The sequence below is a fragment of the Prionailurus viverrinus genome, chromosome D4, assembly GCF_022837055.1.
Source record: "Prionailurus viverrinus isolate Anna chromosome D4, UM_Priviv_1.0, whole genome shotgun sequence".
Taxonomy (NCBI): domain Eukaryota; kingdom Metazoa; phylum Chordata; class Mammalia; order Carnivora; family Felidae; genus Prionailurus; species Prionailurus viverrinus.
Genome location: NC_062573.1, coordinates 61364025 through 61382893, shown reverse-complemented (window position 1 = coordinate 61382893; position 18869 = coordinate 61364025). Strand labels below are relative to the sequence as shown.

General features: G+C 40.3%; 1 protein-coding gene across 5 annotated transcripts in view; it reads right to left on the bottom strand.

Annotated features, from left to right (window-relative positions):
- Positions 1-7952, bottom strand: part of AGTPBP1 (ATP/GTP binding carboxypeptidase 1) — a 166005-nt gene extending 158053 nt beyond the window's left edge. Inside the window, exon 1 of one of the 5 annotated variants that reach the window (XM_047829664.1) lies at positions 7753-7952. In XM_047829664.1, the coding sequence (XP_047685620.1) occupies positions 7753-7952 (200 nt within the window). The other 4 variants (XM_047829657.1, XM_047829662.1, XM_047829656.1 and 1 more) reach the window with 4 other exon arrangements.
- Positions 7953-18869: the final 10917 nt, after the last annotated feature.

Sequence of the window (18869 nt, the reverse complement as noted above, 5' to 3'; positions counted from 1 at the left end):
CAGAGCAGAGATAAAGAAAATAGAGAATAGAAAAATAGAGAAAATCAACAAGTAAAAAAAAAACTGGTTCTTTAAAAAGATTAATAAGGGGCGCCTGGGTGGCGCAGTCGGTTAAGCGTCCGACTTCAGCCAGGTCACGATCTCGCAGTCCGTGAGTTCGAGCCCCGCGTCGGGCTCTGGGCTGATGGCTCAGAGCCTGGAGCCTGTTTCCGATTCTGTGTCTCCCTCTCTCTCTGCCCCTCCCCCGTTCATGCTCTGTCTCTCTCTGTCCCAAAAATAAATAAACGTTGAAAAAAAAAAAATTTAAAAAAAAAAAAAAGATTAACAAAATTGGCAAAGCTTTAATAAGTTTACAAAAAAAGAGAAGGCTCAAATTATTAAAAGCAGGAAAGCAAGTGGAGACACGACTACTGATTCTACAGAAATATGAAGGATTTTAAGTGAATACTATGAACTGTGCACCAAAAAATTGGATAAACTAGATGAAATTGACAAATTTCCTGAAACACAAAATTTACTGAAACGAAATCACAAAGAAACAGAAAATCTGAATAAATCCATAACTATTAAGGAGATTGGATAAGTAATCAAAAATTTCCCAACAAAGAAAAGACCCAGATTTGATGGCTTCACTTGTGAATTGTACCATTTAAAGAACATCAATCCTTCTCAAATTCTTTCAAAAAACTGAAGGGGACACTCCCTCTTTCTATGAGGCCAGCACTGCCCTGATACCAAAGCCAAACAAAGACATTACAAGAAAACCAGAGATCAATAACCTTTATGAACACTGTCATACAAATCCTCAACAAAATAGCAGCAAACCAAATTCAGCAGCATAAATGCAAATCTAAACCACAATGAGATAGGACCTCACACCCATTAGAATGACTCCAACGGCCAACCCCACCCCCAACAAGAGACCAATCAACCAGAAAACAAGTGTTGACAAGGATGTGGAGAAACTAGAATCCTCATACACTATTGGTATAGAAATAAAACGGTGCAGCTGTTATGGAAACAGTACAGTTGTTACTCAAAAATAGAATTACCATATGGCCCAGCAATTCCATTTCTAAATATGGACCCAAAAGAACTGAAAGCAGGGTCTCGAAGAAGTATTTCTACACCCATGTACATAGCAGCATTATTCATGATAGTCAAAAGGTAAAAGCAACCCAAAAGTCCACTGACAGATGAATAAACAAATATGGAATATACACACAATGGAATATTATTCAGCCCTAAAAGAAGAAATCCTAATACATCTTAAACAGATGAATCCTGAAGACAATGCTAAATGAAATAGCCAGTCACAAAAGGGTAAATACTGCATGATTCTACTCATAAAAGGTACTCACACCAGTCAAATTCATAGAGAGAGAAAGTTGAATTTGTGGTTGCTAGTGATTACAGGAAGGAGGAAATGAGAATTTATTGTTCAATGGGTACAAACTTTCAGTTTTGCAAGACCAAAAAAGATCTGAAGATGGATGGTGTGACGGCTGCACAATAACGTGAATGTACTTAATACCACTGTAAAATGATTACAATGGCAATTTTTATATTTTATATATACATATAAGTTTAAAATAATTTTTAAATCAAAATACGAACTAAAAATACAAATATAATAATTGGGAAAAATAAGCTTCAAATGAAATCACAAATTCGAATTGATGAGATGGAGTTAAGAAATGAGAAAGATGTTATCAATAGGCAAAGAAAATAAAAACAAAAAACCTAGAACTCTAGAGTTGTAAGAAACTTCAAAGACCACCTGGGAGTCAAATCCTCTTACTTTGCAATTAGGAGAAAAGCTCATCAAGGATGTTTGCTGTCTTGCCTTATTCAACATCACTTCTACCTACATACAACTAGAAATTGTGCCTACAATAAATTAAAAAGTCTGGAGAATTCCTGTCAAAAATAGTATTCTTTTTTTATTTTTAATTAAAAAGAAAAAAAATTTAACGTTTATTTTTGAGAAGGGGGGGGAAGGGCAGAGAGAGAGGGAGACACAAAATCTGAAGCAGGCTCCAAGCTCCACATTGTCAACACAGAGCCGGATGCGGGGCTCAAACTCACTAACCACAAGATCATGACCTGAGCTGAAATCAGATGCTTAACTGACTGAGCCATACAGGAACCCCAAAACAGTATTCTTTTCAATTCATTCAACACTTATTATATGTAGACAGCGTTTACATTTTTATTACCGTTATTCTATCATAGATCTTTCATAAGCCTTACTATTACTTTTATTCCCCATGTTACCTATATACCCTTATAACCTTCATAATCTTAAGTCATTTTCCTAGTAAGGTATGACGTGAAGCAAAGAGAGCAAATGCTGGGTACCTCTGCTTAGGGATGGTTGACCCTCAGCACGAATTAAGTGAGAAATGAACTCAAGAGATTAAGAAGGGAAGCTAAGATGTTTATTTTAGCTTAAGAGCTTGATATCAGTTGAGCTTTTCACATTTTGTGCCTTCACTATTTATCTAATATTTAAACCCCCCAAATTAGACTTGTTGAACATTTATGTGGAAATATACTCCCCAATCTTTTTGCTTTTAGATAGCATAATTTCAAATTACTAATACTATAGTTCCCCCATATCAGCATCTGACTAAAACCCCTAAGAGCCTCAACTTTCTAGAAGTGAATTGCCTTCACTGCGCTTTAAAAAAAAAAAAAAAAATCCTTTTAAAGGCGGCCTTCACTGGGCCCTAAAGACTGAAGCAAAAACAGACTAGTAATTGTCACTGCCACTTCCCCTCCTAATCAAAGTTTGGTAGGAACTGCTGATGTGTACCAGAAGTCCTCAAAATGTGGCCCATAGACACCTGGGATCCTGACACCTTTTTCAGGGGTCCACAAGGTCAAAACTATCTTCATAATAACATAAAGTATTATTAGCCTTTTTACCTGTATTAACATTTATACTATGGTACAAAAGCAATGATGTATAACATTTCTAGTATCTTGGAACAACTTCTGGTACTGGCACCAAACAGCACTATTGGTCATTATATTTTTCACCATCAAGTACCAGTAGCTATTTAAAAAAAAAAAAAAAAAGCCTTCTTCACTTAAGAATGTCCTTCAGAGGAGCCTGGGTGTCTGACTTCCACTCAAGTCATGATCTCATGGTTCATGAGATTGAGCCCCGTGTCGGGCTTTATGCTGACAATGCAGAGTCTGCTTGAAATTCTCTCTCTCTCTCTCTCTCTCTCTCTATCTCTCTCTCTCTCCCCCTCCCCAGCTTACTTACACAAGCTCGCTCTCTGTCTCAAAATAAATAAACTTTAAAAAAAAAACTCTAAAAAAAGTCCTTCAAATAGTAAAAATTAATTTTATTAAATCTCAGCCCTTCAGTACAGATCTTTTTAATATTCTGTGTGACAAAATGGTTAAGTATGCACAAAGCATTTCTGACCACATACTGAATTGCAATAGTTGATGGATGTCTCAAGGTAAAGCACTTGTGTGACTGAACTGAGAGCTTTCACTAGCCTCTTTTTTTTTTTTTTTTTTTTTTTTTGTGAAACACCATTTTTACTTGAAAGAATGACCATGGTTATTCAGACTTGGGTATTCTGGCAGAAGTTCTCTCACAGATGAACAAAATCTGCCTGTCACTTCTAGGAAACAACTGGCAGTCATAATTCTTGCCAACGATAAAATTTGAGCCTTCAAGCAAAAATCCGATTTCTGGAAAACTCACATCCACCATCATGTCATGACCTGGATAGCTTCCCAATAATCTGTTTCTGATGGGATGAATGGTGATATTCACAAACGTGATTTTCTAATAATATATAATGAAATGTGCCAACATTTTGGAGATCTGCATAACTGACTGAACCAATACTTAGAAACAACCATAGCATGATGTTATAAATTCAGGCATGGTTATGCAAGATCCATTCAAAGTTTAGACCAGTGGATTTTAATATAACATTATAAAAAGTCCATTGATATGATTTCAGATTCCATAATACAAGTAACTAGAAAACCAACACATGTTGAGTTCTGATGTAGCACCAAGCAAGAAAATCATTATCTGAAAAGGCTATTAAAATACCCCTCCCTTTTCCAGCCATTAACTATGTAAGGCTGGGTTTCTCTTTCTATATACTTCAAACCAAAAAACATATTGCAACAGACTGAATGCAGAAGGAGATGAGAATCCAGCTGTTTCTATTAAACCAGACATTAGAGAGTTACAAAAATGTAAAACAAAGGGCACCTGGATGGCTCAGTTGGTTAGGTGTCCAACTGTTGATTTTGGCTCAGGTCATGATCTCAAGATTGTGAGACTGAGCCCCATGTCAGGCTCTGTGCTGAGTATGGAGCCTGCTCGGGATTCCGTCTCCCTCCCTCTCTGCCCCTCCCCTTGCCTCAAAATAAATAAACATTTTTTTTATGTAAAACAATACCACTCTTCTTATTGCCTTGTTTTGAAAAATAGTCATTTTTCATTAAAAATATGCTTATATTGGGGCGCCTGGGTGGCTCAGTCGGTTAAGCCTCCGACTTCAGCTCAGGTCACAATCTCACAGACCGTGAGTTCGAGCCCCGTGTCAGGCTCTGGGCTGATGGCTCAGAGCCTGGAGCCTGCTTCCGATTCTGTGTCTCCCTCTCTCTCTGTCCCTCCCCCATTCATGCTCTGTCTCTCTCTGTCCCCAAAATAAATAAACGTTAAAAAAAAAAATTAAAAAAAAAATATGCTTATATTAAGATATTATCATATTTAAGTGAATTAATAAAAGTTGTACATTTCTCTTTAATTTATAATATAATAAATACAGACATAATCCACAAAAGGTCTTTGGGGTGTGCAATAATTTTTAAGAATGTAAAAGGGTACTAAAATCAAAAGTTTGAAAACTGATTTAAACAACTGAGTATTAACATCAGATCCCTGCAAACCAAGAAAAACAAGAAGTACATAAAGTCATTAATTAGAAAAAAACTTTCCTAGCAAAATTACATGAAAGCTGAAAAGGTACAATGTCCAATCATAACTAACCTCACTCTGTAACACCAATGAAGAAAAAAACAACAGAATGTGCAATATCTTGATCAGATAAACTCCTGTAAACCCAGTAACAATTTGATACATAGTATTTTTGATAGAAGCACATGACAGTCAAAGAAACACAAGTCAAAAACAGGTGATTAAAATAGCAGTCACCACCACCATAAGGGAGACAATCCAAAGTTCTGTCAGAAGGGACAAACATGGATACTTCAGCACCTCTCCAGCAGCATCTCAGCACACCCAGCTTTCAGGGTCTAGCTGTTCTATTTAAAACTAAATTACATGCTTCCAAGGCGGGACAGTGAGACTAAGCTGTCATTTAGCCCCAAAGGAGTCAATGGGTCACAGTGGAATGATTCTACAGTGATCATGCTCCATCAGCCTAAAGTCCTTCTTGAGCTTACTAAACCCCTTGGAAGAGTGAGAAAAAGCAGTAGCAGTAATATTTACTGAGCAATTACTATGTGCCAGGCACTGTGGGTTAAGCACTCTATGCGTATTAACTCGTTTAATATTCAAGATCTTAAGGATATAACCATTATTACCCCATTTTTGGAACAGAGAAAACTGAAGCACAAGGAGGATAAATAACTTGCCTCAGGCAAAGCCAGGATTCAAAGCCAGTCCTAAAGCCCAACTCCTCAGCCACTGCATTACAGTACACAGACCCTATAACCTACAGTAATATATAAAATTTAAAATTCGGTGCCCACTCTAAACTTCTGTTGTTGTCACCAAGAGCAACTGCCTAAGGGAGGCTCCCAATTTGAAGAGCCCTCTGACAATTTCATCCATTACTACTGATACACTGTTCAACTTCAGGTACTTGGGGACTTTAAGCAAGAATACATTTTGGAAGGTGAATACTGTGGAGATTTACTAAAAATTCCAAAATGTAGAATCTAATACAAATTGGGTAATTTCACATTTGGGTCTCTTTTCCCTCTGTCAGAGATAACCATTATTATAAAAGGAGTCTTGCTAGACTGCTCCAAAAAGTAATAATGCCTCAATTCAAGTCAACGGGAAAAGATTTATAAAAATTGCTTCTACAAAAGCTTAGGTTACATTAAAACATTTAAATGTTTTTGCAGTGTTGGCTAGTAACAAGAGGAACTCTAAGTCTACCCCCTTCATTACAAAGTTCAGAATGAGACTGCAGTTCTCAGTAAGTGTGGAAGCAATTAATTCAAGGCAGATTTTTGAGGTCATTAAAAATGAACCTATAACTTCATTGCGGAATTTAACTCAAGCGAGGTGGAATGGGAATTAAACAAGTCATATTACAATAAGAAAATAAGGCGTAGATAAGACATCCCTATCTCACAGCAATTACAGGACTAATCACAGCCATTATAGGAAATGCTTACAGATCTTCCAGGGTTTTGTCTGGTTTTCATTAGTATTTTGGCACATGTTTTAAAATACTACCATTTAAAGTGCCTTAAATAAACTACTATTTTTTTTGGCATACTGAACTGAAAACATTTCACTGTAAAATTGCAAAAGTAACTTTCTAGTTTTCTCAGGAAAAAAGACAGTTTATAATAAGAGTTCAGGTTACTAGCTGGATTTACATAAAGATTACAACACAGGCATCAAAGTAAGTGAAAATGAGTGATAAAGAAAGCTGTTCAGTCCTTTCTAACTACAAATTGTCGTGCATTACAATTAAACACTGCTACAATTTTCAACACCTGAAGAAAAACAAAACACCTACAAGGAATTAATACTGCCAAAAAAAAAAAAAAAATCCCCTCAGTGTTACAATGTATTAGGTCATCAGCAGTGCTGGACCTTTAAGCCCTTGATTGAGCAATCTGTATCAAAACAAGAAGTGGCCTTTAAATGATCAACATTCATATCGATTACGCTAAGATGTATAAAAACTCCATTCTATAATGGGTAAATGCCCAGGAAACCAGCCGATTCAAAATTGCACTGGTCCTAGTAAGAGGCTTAACCGGCACAAGGGGAAACCATGTAGACGGGGTTGCAGGAGTCCTCCAGTACTTGCAACGAAGAACCCGCAACTCACTCAGGAAGGCAGGCTGTAAGGAAACTCTGCACTGTCATCTAGAGCGATCTCATTCAGGCTCATATCAAACCCAAAAGGCGACAAGTTGTAAACGGAGAACACACTTCAGGCCAACCAACCTGACACGAAGCAACCCTGGCCACCGCCAAAGTCACACCACACACCAAGCCCACCGCGAAGCAAGGTGTGTGCCGGGGTGGGTGGGGGAGGCGGGGCGCGTGCCCGTCCCCGGCCCGCCGCCCCCCAGCTCGGCTCCGCGCTGCACCCCAGCCCCAGAAAAAGGGCAGGGCACGGGGGCCGCCTGTGCCCGAAAACCGCGTCGGAGACCCTCCGCCGGGGATTGAGGCGGGGGTTCACCGAGTGTCGCGGGTGGGGGCGGCGTGGGGCGCTTTCCAGAAGCCAGCCAAAGCCCCAAACCATCAGGGGTTTTCCTCCCTCCAGCTCCGGTCCACTCGCCCCGAAAGACACACGTTACACAACCTGTCAGGTGAGGGGCGGAAGGATCCCAGGACGCAGACCGCGGCGGGCGCGGGGTCGCTCCTCCCGGCTTCTCCCGCCCCCGGGACTGGGTGGCCGGGGGACTGCAGAGGGAAGGCGGACGGGCGGGCAAGCAGCGGCCGAGGGGCGGCCGGCCCGGACGTGCGGACGGCGGCGGGGCGCTCACCGGCTCAGGATGGGGCGCTGGCGGGACTGGGCAGAGCCGCGGCACCAGCTCGGCATCCGCAGCGCCGGCAGCTGCTCTCTGGGAGCACGGCGGAATTCTCGCCGCCCGCCGCCCGGTGTTTTCATACAAACCCCGGTGGCAGGCGAGGCGGAGGCGGCGGTGGCGGCGGCGGTGGCGGCGGCGGCGGAACCTGCCCGCATCCCGGGCAACGTCAGCGCGGCGCCCCGCCCACCGCACGCCCTGGGCCCGAAGGCTCGCGCGCGCCGGGCGGCAGGGAGGACGGAATGCGCGTGCGCGCGGGCCGCGTGGGGCACGCGCTAGGGAGGAGGGTGGGGCACGCGCTGGGGAGGAGGGTGGGGCACGCGCTAGGGAGGAGGGTGGGGCACGCGCGGGCCGGAACGGGGTTGGGACTCAGGGAGCGCGCGTGGGTAAGGAGCGAGCGTGCGCAGGAGGGAGGGCGGGGCGCGTGTGCCGGCGTTAGGTGCTGTGCTGCGGGGTAGGCGCGGCAGGGGTTTGGGGAGGAGGGTTGCACGCGCGCTGCAGGCCCAGACCCTGCAGCGAGCGTCCAACCCAACCGAACCGAACCGGTAGGCGGGCGGCTCCCCACTCTCTGCAATTCACCTTCCTGTACGCTCCCAATTAGAGCGGCCCGCCTTTCTCCGGAGCTAAGCCAGCGCCCACCCCACTACCATCAATCACTCTGCTCTTAGAAGGCTGTTAGCTGCTATGGACGAGCGGTTAACTCCCCAGTGTGGCGCGGGGGGGGGGGGGGGGGGGGGGCGGGGGGGTGCTCTAGTCCCTGGGCACCCACCACTGGAAAGCTCAGCCCTTTCCTGACCTCGAGGAGAGTCTATAAAGAGACAGCTGGGCTCCAGAACACAAGGAAATTGCACCTTGTGGCCAAACCTCAATAAATTAGATGCCTAGAGCTGCAGTGAAAAAAATAGCAAGCTGATTTATTTTTTGCTTTTTCGTAATGTGGCTACGTATAGTCACGAAAATGGTAATGTTAAATTGGCCACTAAAGGCAAAGACAGCGTTTTTTTAATCAGAGCCAAAGTGATGTGTCAGAAAGATTGAATACTGATTCACCCCCTTCTGTTTTGACTGCCCGTAAAGCCACTGTAATAGATTCTTAATAAATACTTGACATTTACTTTTTTTCCAAGAGCATGGATCATGTTTGCTGCTGTTTATGCTAGCTGCTACAGAATGCAAAATTATTACAACCAGGTAGAGAAATAAATTGAGACCTGTGAAATTTTTGCTTTGTTTTCTTATCATCATGTTTCAACAAAATTAAACAGTTGTGAAGGCAGTTCAAAAGGTAATCCAAGGTGCACAACACCTGCTTCTTGCAGTTTGCCCTTGGCAGAGTCTTTAACGAGAGATTGCCATTTCAGAAATGCCATAATTTCCCTGGCTGTGAGCACTGAAAGGTAGATTACAGTATTTTAAGGAATTTTAAAACAAGAACCACCCCAAACCACCCAGACTGAAAAGCATATCTAACAACACCTAATTACAATTACCTAAGAATATTTAACATTTTACAGACATTATATATAACACACATAAAACTTTATTAAAAGAGCATCTTCCTAAATGAATCAACCTTCAATATATAAAGATATAGAAATAAATGTAAGTGTGTGTGTATATAGAATTTGAATCCCACTTTAGCAAAGCATCATTAGTGTGGTTTGATGGCCAGGACACAGATCTAGTGGATTAAACCACACAACTAGGGAAAGGGCCAAGCCATTCCCTGTCACTCTTTTCCACTATTTTAAACAGTTTCCTCAACACTGTTATGATACATAAAACTAAATACAAATAATTGTGTGATGTAGATCAGTCTGATCACATAATAATATTCACTTAACTCTGATTCCTCAAATCAGTCTAGTCAGCACCTTTAGGTATCAGTAAATGTTTGGGGTTGTTTTTTGTTTTTTGTTTGTTTGGTTTTTTTTTAACTCTGGACTAGGCAGAGAAAGAAAGATGAGCAGTGGAGCCCAGCTATCTCTTTCTCCTCCTCTTCTGTTGATTTTCCTGCCTCCATACTTTTAGTAGAGTAACATACAAAATGCAACAAACATTGTAACAAAACTATATAGTCATATGCTTTAGAACAGCCATGGACATATCCAGTCCTCTGGAGTTCTAGGATTGTTATAGCTATTCTATGTTATTCAACAATCATCAGTTTATCAAGCACCTTATGTGCCAGACCAATCCTGAAATCTTTGGAAGAGATAAGCAAATGATAACACTCAACAAAAACCTAATAGCTGCCTGCCCTCTGTGAAACTAAAAGGTTCAATATATCCATAGATGGATAGACAAAGAAGATGTGGTATAAAGATGTGACAGACAATGGAATGTTACTCAGTCATTAAAAAAATAAGTGAAATCTTGCTACTTGCAACAACATAGATGGACATAGTGGGTATTATGCTAAGTGAAGTAACTAGACAAGAGAAAGGCATGATTTCCCTCATATGTGAAATTTGACAAAACAAAGCAAATGAACAAACAACAACAACAACAACAAAGAGATTCTTAAATACAGAGAATAAACTGGTGATTGCCAGAGGGGAGATAGGTGGGTGGGATGAGCAAAATAGATGAAGGATATTAGGAGGTACAAACTTCCAGGGGGCACCTGAGTGGCTCAGAGTCAGTTAAGTGTCGGACTCTTGATTTCAGCTCAGGTCATGATCTCACGGTCCGTGATTCGGGCACTGAGTTGGGCTCTGTACTGAGCATGGAGCCTGCTTGGGATTCTCTCTCTCTCTCCCTCTCTCTCAACCCTGCCCCCACTGTTCTCTCTCTCTCTCTCTCTCTCTCTCTCTCTCTCACACACACACACACACACACACAATCAAATAAATAAACTTAAAAAAAAAAAAAGGTACAAACTTCCCATTACAAAATAACTAAATCACAGGGATGAAAAGTGCAGCATAGGTAACATAGGTAATAATATTATAACAACTTTATATGGGGGCAGATGGTGACTACACAGTAACATGTTGATCCCTGTGCAATTCTAGAATTACCACATCACCAGATTGTACACCTGGAATGAAAATAACATTTCATGTCAACTATGCTTCCATACAAATAAATAAATATCCATATCTGTAAACCACTGCACCCTCATTTTCTTTATTTGTGAAATGGAACTTAAATATTCTTGCCAAATTTAAAGTTTTAAAATTTGGCATACCCTTTAGCCTCATCATAGGAATTTATCCTAAGGAAATAACAAGGAAAATGTGCAAAGATTTAGCCAGAAGGATGTTCATCCCAGAGTGGTGTCCAAGCTGTCTTACATGCTCAACAGAAGGCACCCAATTAAACACAATATTTTACACCCATGCAATAGATCACTAGGAAGCCATTAAAAATAACGTGGTAGGGGGGTGCCTGGGTGGCTCAGTCGGTTGAGTGTCCGACTTCGGCTCAGGTCATGATCTCGCAGTTTGTCAGTTCGAGCCCCGCATCGGGCTCTGTGCTGACAGCTCAAAGCCTGGAGCCTGCTTCAGGTTCTGTGTCTCCTTCTCTCTCTGCCCCTTCCCCACTCATGCCTTGTCTCCCTCTGTCTCTCAAAAATGAATAAACATTTTTAAAAAATTTTTTTAAATAATAACGTGCTAGAGCAAGTGCCCTTAACGTGCTCTTAACGTGGGGTGCAACAGGTTTAACTCCTCCTGTACAGCCATGGATTTACCTTGAGGCTGAAGAAGGCCCGCTGAGTTCTGAGTTTGCTGAGAGTTAAAGGATTTTCCAGACATGAAGGAGAAGCCAGATTGCAATCGAGAAGCATTTCTATGTAAGCATTTCTGGTAAACTTCCTGAACAGATCCAATTTTAAAAGGATCTGAATTGAATAGATCACATATTAGGGCATAAAATGAGCCTCAATAATTAGAGAAGACTGGGTCTTTGAGGAAAGGCGGTCACAGCTACAGTGGAGCTCTGGGCACCCCTGCTCCTGACTCCCTGCTGTTTGCCTCACCAAGGAACAAGTCAATCAGAAAGCCACACTGCAGCCTAGCCTTTGGTTTTGGTTTTGGTTTTTTTGTTTTTTTAAGTTTCTTTATTTTCAGAGAGAGAGAGGGAGAAAGAGAATCCCAAGCAGACTCCAGGCTGGCTGTCAGTGCAGAGCCCACTGTGGGGCTCAATCCCATGAACTGTGAGATCATGACCTGAACTGAAATCAAGAGTTGGATGCTTAACTCACTGAGGCACCCAGGTGCCCCCAGCCATGGCTTTTAAAGTCAGCAGGAAGATATCCGTGAATCCAGAGGTGGCAATTCACCAAAGTAGAATTCCTCTAACCAGCTGCAGTGTAAATCTTTGGAGGAGGTATGTGCTGACTTGCTCATACAAGGTGCAAAAGAAAAGAATCTCAAAGTGAAAGAACCAGTTCAGATGCCTACCAAGACTCTGAGCATCACTATAGGAAAGACTCCTTGTGGTGAAGGTTCTAAGACTTGGGATTGTTTTCAGATGAGAATCCACAAGCAACTCATCAATTTGCACAGTCCTTCTGAGATTGTTAAGCAAATTACTTCCATCTGGGGGTGCCTGGGTGGCTCAGTCAGTTAAGCATCCAACTTCAGCTCAGGTCATGATCTTGTGGTTCATGGGTTTGAGCCCTGCATTGAGCTCTGTGCTGACATTTCAGAGCCTGGAGCCTGCTTGGGGTTCTCTCGCTCCCTCTGTCTCTGCTCCTCCCCTGCTCGTTCTTTCTCTCTCTCTCTCTCTCTCTCTCTCTCTCTCTCTCTCTCAAAAATAAACATTAAAAAAATTTTTTGAATTACTTCCATCTTTGGAGTACTTCCATTGAACCAGGAGTCAAGGCTGAAGTCACTATTATAAATGCTTAAATCAACCTTTTTAATAAACTGATTATCAATTGTTTAAAAAAAAATCAAGGGAAGGGAAGCAAAAATAATATAAAAACAGAGAGGGAGACAAACCATAAGAGACTCTTAACTACCAAGAATAAACTGAGGGTTGCTGGCGAGGTGTTGGATGGGAGAATGGGCTAAATGGGCAAGGGGCATTAAGGAGGGCACTTGTCAGGATGAGCACTTAGTGTTACATGTAAGTGATGAATCATTAAGTTCTATTCCTGAAAAAAAAAATTTTTTTTTGAGGGGCGCCTGAGTGTCTCAGTCACTTGAGTGACCAACTCTTGATTTCAGCTCAGGTCATGATCCCAGAGTCGTGGAATCAAGCCCTGTGTCAGGCTCTGCGCTGAGCTTGGAGCCTGCTGAAGATTCTCCCTCTCTCCCTCTGCCCCTCTCCCCATTTTGTGCTCTCTCTCAAAAATTAAAAAATTCTTTTAAAAATTTTTGAGAAGACTGAAATCATACCATGCTCCTTTTCCAATCACAACAATATGAAACTACAAATAAATCACAAGAAAAAACGGAAAAATAATACAAACACACAAAGACTAAGCATGATACTAAACAAACAGTGGGTCAAAACTTAATCAAAGAAGAAGTTTTAAAAATGCATGGACACAAATGACAATGAAAACACAACAGTTCAAATCTTTGGGACACTGCAAAAGCAGTCCTAAGAGGAAAGTATACAGTAATATAAGCCTACGTCAAGAGACAACAAAAAGAGGAGTGCCTGGGTGGCTCAGTTGGTTAGGCAACCGACTTCGGCTCAGGTCATGATCTCTCGGTCTATGAGTTCAAGCCCCGCGTCGGGCTCTGTGCTGACAGCTCAGAGCCTGGAGCCTGCTTTGGATTCTGTGTCTCCCCCTCTCTCTCCCCCTCCCCTGCTCACGCTATCTGTCTCTCAATAACAAATAAACATTAAAAACAAATTAAGAGACAACAAAAAACTCGAATAAACAATCTAACCTTACATCTAAAGGAACTAAAAAAAGAGAACAAAGCCCAAGGTGAGTAGAAGGGAGGAAGTAATATAGACAAGAAATAAATGTCATAGAGACTGAAAACACAATAGAGAAAATCAAGGAAACCAAGAGCTGGTTCTTCGAAAAGATAAACAAAATTGATAAGCCCTCAGCCAGACTCATCAAAAAAGAGAAAGGATCCAAATAAATAAAATCAGAAATGAGAGAGGCAACGTAACAACTGACCCCACAGAAATACAAAGGCTTCTAAGAGAATACTATAAAAAAATCATATGCCAACAAATGGGACAACCTAGAAGAAAGGGATAAATTCCTACAAATATATAACTTCCCAAAACTGAGTCAGGAAGAAATAAAAAATCTGAACAGATCAATTATAAGTAACCAAATTGAATCAGTAATCAAACAACTACCAAAAAAATGAAAATCCAGGACCAGATAAATTGACAGTGGGACTCCATCAGGCATTTAAATAAGAGTTAATACCTATTCTTCTCAAACTATTCCTCAAAATAGAAGAGGAAGGAAAGCTTCCCAATACATTCTATGAGGCCAGCACTACCCATGATATGAAAACCAGACAAAGACACCACAAAAAAAGAAACTATAGGCCAAAATCCCTGATGAACACAGATGCAAAAATCCTCAACAAAATATTAGAAAAACACATACAAAAATACATTTAAAAAAATCATTCACCATGATCATGGAAGTTATTCCCATGATAAAAGGATTATTCAATATTCATAAATCAAGCAATGTCATACACCACATCAACAAAACAAAGGCTAAAAATCATTTGATCATCTCAATAGATGCAGAAAAAGGATTTGACAAGATTCAACATCCATTCTTCCATGCAACGTACAGATTCAATGCAATCCCTACCAAAATACCACAGCATTTTTTCACAAAACTAGAACAAATAATACTAAAATTTGTATGGAACCACAAAAGACCCCATATAACCAAAGCAATCCTGAGAAAAAAGAACGAAGTTACTAGATTTCAAGATATACTAGAGATCTGTAGTAATTAAAGAAATATGATATAGACACAAAAAATAGACACATAGTTCAATGGAACAGATAGAGATTACAGAAATAAACTCACAGTTATTTTCAGTTAATCTATGACAAAAGAAGCAAGAATATACAATGGGGAAAAACAGTCTCTTCAATAAATGGTGCTGGAGAAACTGTAAAAGAATAAAACAGGACCACTTTCTAACACCATACACGAAATAAACTCAAAATGGATTAAATCCCTGAAACCATAAAATTCCTAGAAAAGAGCAGAAGTAGTAATTTCTCTGCCATCAGCCACATTTTTCTAGATATGTCACCTAAAGCAAGGAAAACAAAGCAACAATAAACTATTGGGACTATATCAAAATAAAAAGCTTCTGCACAGCAAAGGAAACCATTAACAAAACAAAAAGATAGCCTACTGAATGGGAGAAGATATTCGTAAATGATATATCCAGTAAGAGGTTAATATCCAAAATATATAAGGAACTCAGTACCAAAAAAAACAAACAATCCAATTAAAAAATGGGCAGAGTACTTAAATACATTTTTTCCAAGGACAGACAAAAGGCCAATAAACACATGAAAAGATGCTAATCATCTTTTCTAATCATCAGGGAAATGCAAATCAAAACTACAAAGAGATATCACCTTACATCAGTTAGAATAGCCAAAATCAAAATGACAAGAAATAACAAGTGTTGGCAAGGTTCTGGAGAAAAACAAACCCTCATACACTGTTGGTGGGAATGTAAATTTGTACAGTCACTGTGGAAAACAGTATGGAAGTTATTCAAAAATTAAAAATAAGAATACTGAATGAGTCAATAATTCCACTATTAGGTATTTACCCAAAGAAAACAAAGACACTAATTCAAAAAGATATATGCACCCATATTTTTGTTGCGGCATTATTTACAAAAGCCAAGATATGGAACCAACCTAAGTATCTAACAATAGACAAATGAATAAGGAAAATGTCACACACACACACACACACACACACGCACGCACGCACATGCACACACAGAATATTGCTTAGCCATAAAAAAAGATCAGACTGTGCCATTGAAGATAACATGATGCATCTAGAGGGTATTATGCTAAGGGAAATAAGTCACACTGAGAAAGACAAATGCCATATCAAAAAGCAGAATCACACCTATAAATACAGAGAATAAATTAATGGTTGCCAGAGGAGAGGGGGATGGTGGAATGGGCAAAATGTGTGAAGGGGAGAGGGTGATACAGGCTTACAGTTCTGGAATGAATAAGCCATGGGAATAAAAGTAATGGCATAAAGAATACCATCAATGATACTGGAATAGTGATGTAATGGGACAAATGGTAGCCACACATGGGGTGAACATAGCATAATGTATAAACTTGTCAAATCACTAACTGATTTGTATAACTGCAATGACTATAACATTGTGTGTCAACTATACTAAATTTTTAAAAATGCATAAATGAAAATAAATTTTAAAATTTTAACATAGAAAATAAAAAAGACTTGAGTCTCCCAAGTTTCCAGCAAGATATTGCAATCACTCATTCTACAAAAATATTCACATTTATATATGTGAATTATATATAAATATTTATAATTTTGCATTTTTTTTCCTTTTAGAGGGCTCCCAACAAGTGTGAGAAAAAGAAATTTTTCCATCATTTTCAAGTCGGCTTCTCAATCCTACAATTTAGACAATTGTGTTTGTTTTAAGTGTTTATTTCAATTCCAGTTCGTTAACATCGAGTGTGCAATTAGCGTCAGGTGCACAACATAGTGACTCAGCACTTCCACACAACACCTAGTGCACATCGCAACCAGTGCACTCCATCTCTTTGTTTTGTTTTGACTAACCAAAATAAAATAAACTTTTTAAGCAAAAATCATAAACACCAGAAGTACCACTGTTTCCTATTTAATAAAACTGTTCAGCATTTCCAAAAGACTTCCTCATCAATAACTAACTGATTCGAGGGGCGCCTGGGTGGCGCAGTCGGTTAAGCGTCAGACTTCAGCCAGGTCACGATCTCGTGGTCCGGGAGTTTGAGCCCACGTCGGGCTCTGGGCTGATAGCTCAGAGCCTGGAGCCTGTTTCCGATTCTGTGTCTCCCTCTCTCTCTGCCCCTCCCCCGTTCATGCTCTGTCTCTCTCTGTCCCAAAAATAAATAAACGTTGAAAAAAAATAATAATAAAAAAAAAAAAAACTGATTCGAAAACATTAAAGAAATGTTTCATATCAGCTATTCAGAACTTCGTGGGTAGAATCTGAAACAAGCCCCCTCACCATTGCCCCCCCAATCATAGGGTGGAGGGCACAGAGAGATAAAAAAAAAAAAAAAAAAAGAGGGACAATCCACTCCAGATTGGTAGGTCTTGAGCGGCCAGGAGATGAGCTCTCTGCAGCCATCTGACAATTCGTAAATTTTGAAGGCCTTAACTGGGTTCAGCCACAGATACCACCCAGAAAGTCTCAACACCAGCTATCTCAAGGGCAGCGTCCAGGAGTGGGGAAAGCAAGGAGAATGCACGTTCCAAACACAGGGGAGGGGGTGAGGAGGCTGTGATTTCAGGGGTTCAGCTCACATGAGTCATGTCATCTTGATACTCTCCCCTAATACTAACCATTAATTAGAAGAAATTTAGAAACAGAGTCAAAACTAAATTCACTTTTTCACATTTAAGAAACTTTTCAATGTCTATTATTGAGAAAAGCAACTTGTTGAACTGTATAGATTATATAAGCCCATTTGTATTTTTTAAAAATCAATACCATGGATGGGGCGCCTGAGTGTCTCAGCCAGCTGAGCGTCTGACTTTGGCTCAGGTCAGGATGTCTCAGTTTGTTGAGTTTGAGCTCTGCATCGGGCTCTGTGCCGACAGCTCAGAGCCTAGAGCCGGCTTGGGATTCTCTCTCTCTCTCTTTCTCTCTCTCTCTCTCTCTCTCTCTCCCCCTCCCCCATTCACACTTTATCTCTCCATCTCTCTCAAAGATAAACCTTAAAAAAAATTTTTTTTAATCAATATGATAGAAGAGACCACGCATTCACACTCTCATTATCAAAGTTATGTCAGGAAAAATAGGATTCTATTTGCTAAGAAAGAGACCGTTCTATTTACTAGAATTACTTGAGGACAAGTTGAGGTAGGTGCTACCACTTTATATATTTTGCACTGTTTAAAACATTTTTAAAGTAAGCATGCAATGTAACCAAAGATAAAATAAAAATTGAAATCCAAAAAATAGAAGAGAGCCTCAAAAATTATATAGGCTTCAAAGCCCACAAATGCTAGATCCTAGAATATACTTTGAAGTTCTAACAACAGTTATCACTTGGCAGTGGGGGTGCAAATCATTTCAAATTTGTTCTTTTTCTTTCCCTGTTTATTACATTTTCTACAATAAAATATTTTAACAAAAAAAACTAAAACATTCCTTAATTTATAGTCATAACTAACTCTGAAGTTGTGAGTAGATTAAAAGGTAGAGTATATGTCAAAGCAGGCAGTAAATCATAAGGCACTTACAAATGTTAATTACTGTTCACCTGGCTTTAAAGCAGGTGAACACAATAGGCTGGATTAGCCTGAAACCAGGAGTAAGCATTAGAAAGTCTCATTCATACATTAATCTCTTCTGTCACAATGAACCTTGTAGACAAACACCGTTTTTTTAATTTGATTTTTTTTTAGTTTACATCCAAGTTAGTTAGCATATAGTGCAACAATGATTTCAGGAGTAGATTCCTTACTGCCCCTTACCCATTTAGCCCATCCCCCCTCCCACAACCCCTCCAGTAACCCTCGGTTTGTTCTCCATATTTAAGAGTCTCTTATGTGTTGCCCACCTTTTAAAACAAGACTTTATGCAGATACGAAGGATTTGGATTTTTTTTAAGTTTATTTATTTTGGGAGAGAGAGTGCAAGTAGGGAAGGGGCAGAGACACAGAGACAGAGGGAGAGAGAGAGAGAGAGAGAGGGAGAGAGAGAGAATGAGAATTCCAAGTAGGCTCCATGTTGCCAGCGCAGAGCCCAATGCAGGGCTGAACTCACAAAGAGGTGAGATCAGACCTAAGCTGAAAACAAGAGTCCGAGGCTTAACTGACTGAGCCACCCAGGCACCCCTGGAAGGTTTTAATTATAAAAAAAAAATTCACCTGGAATTAT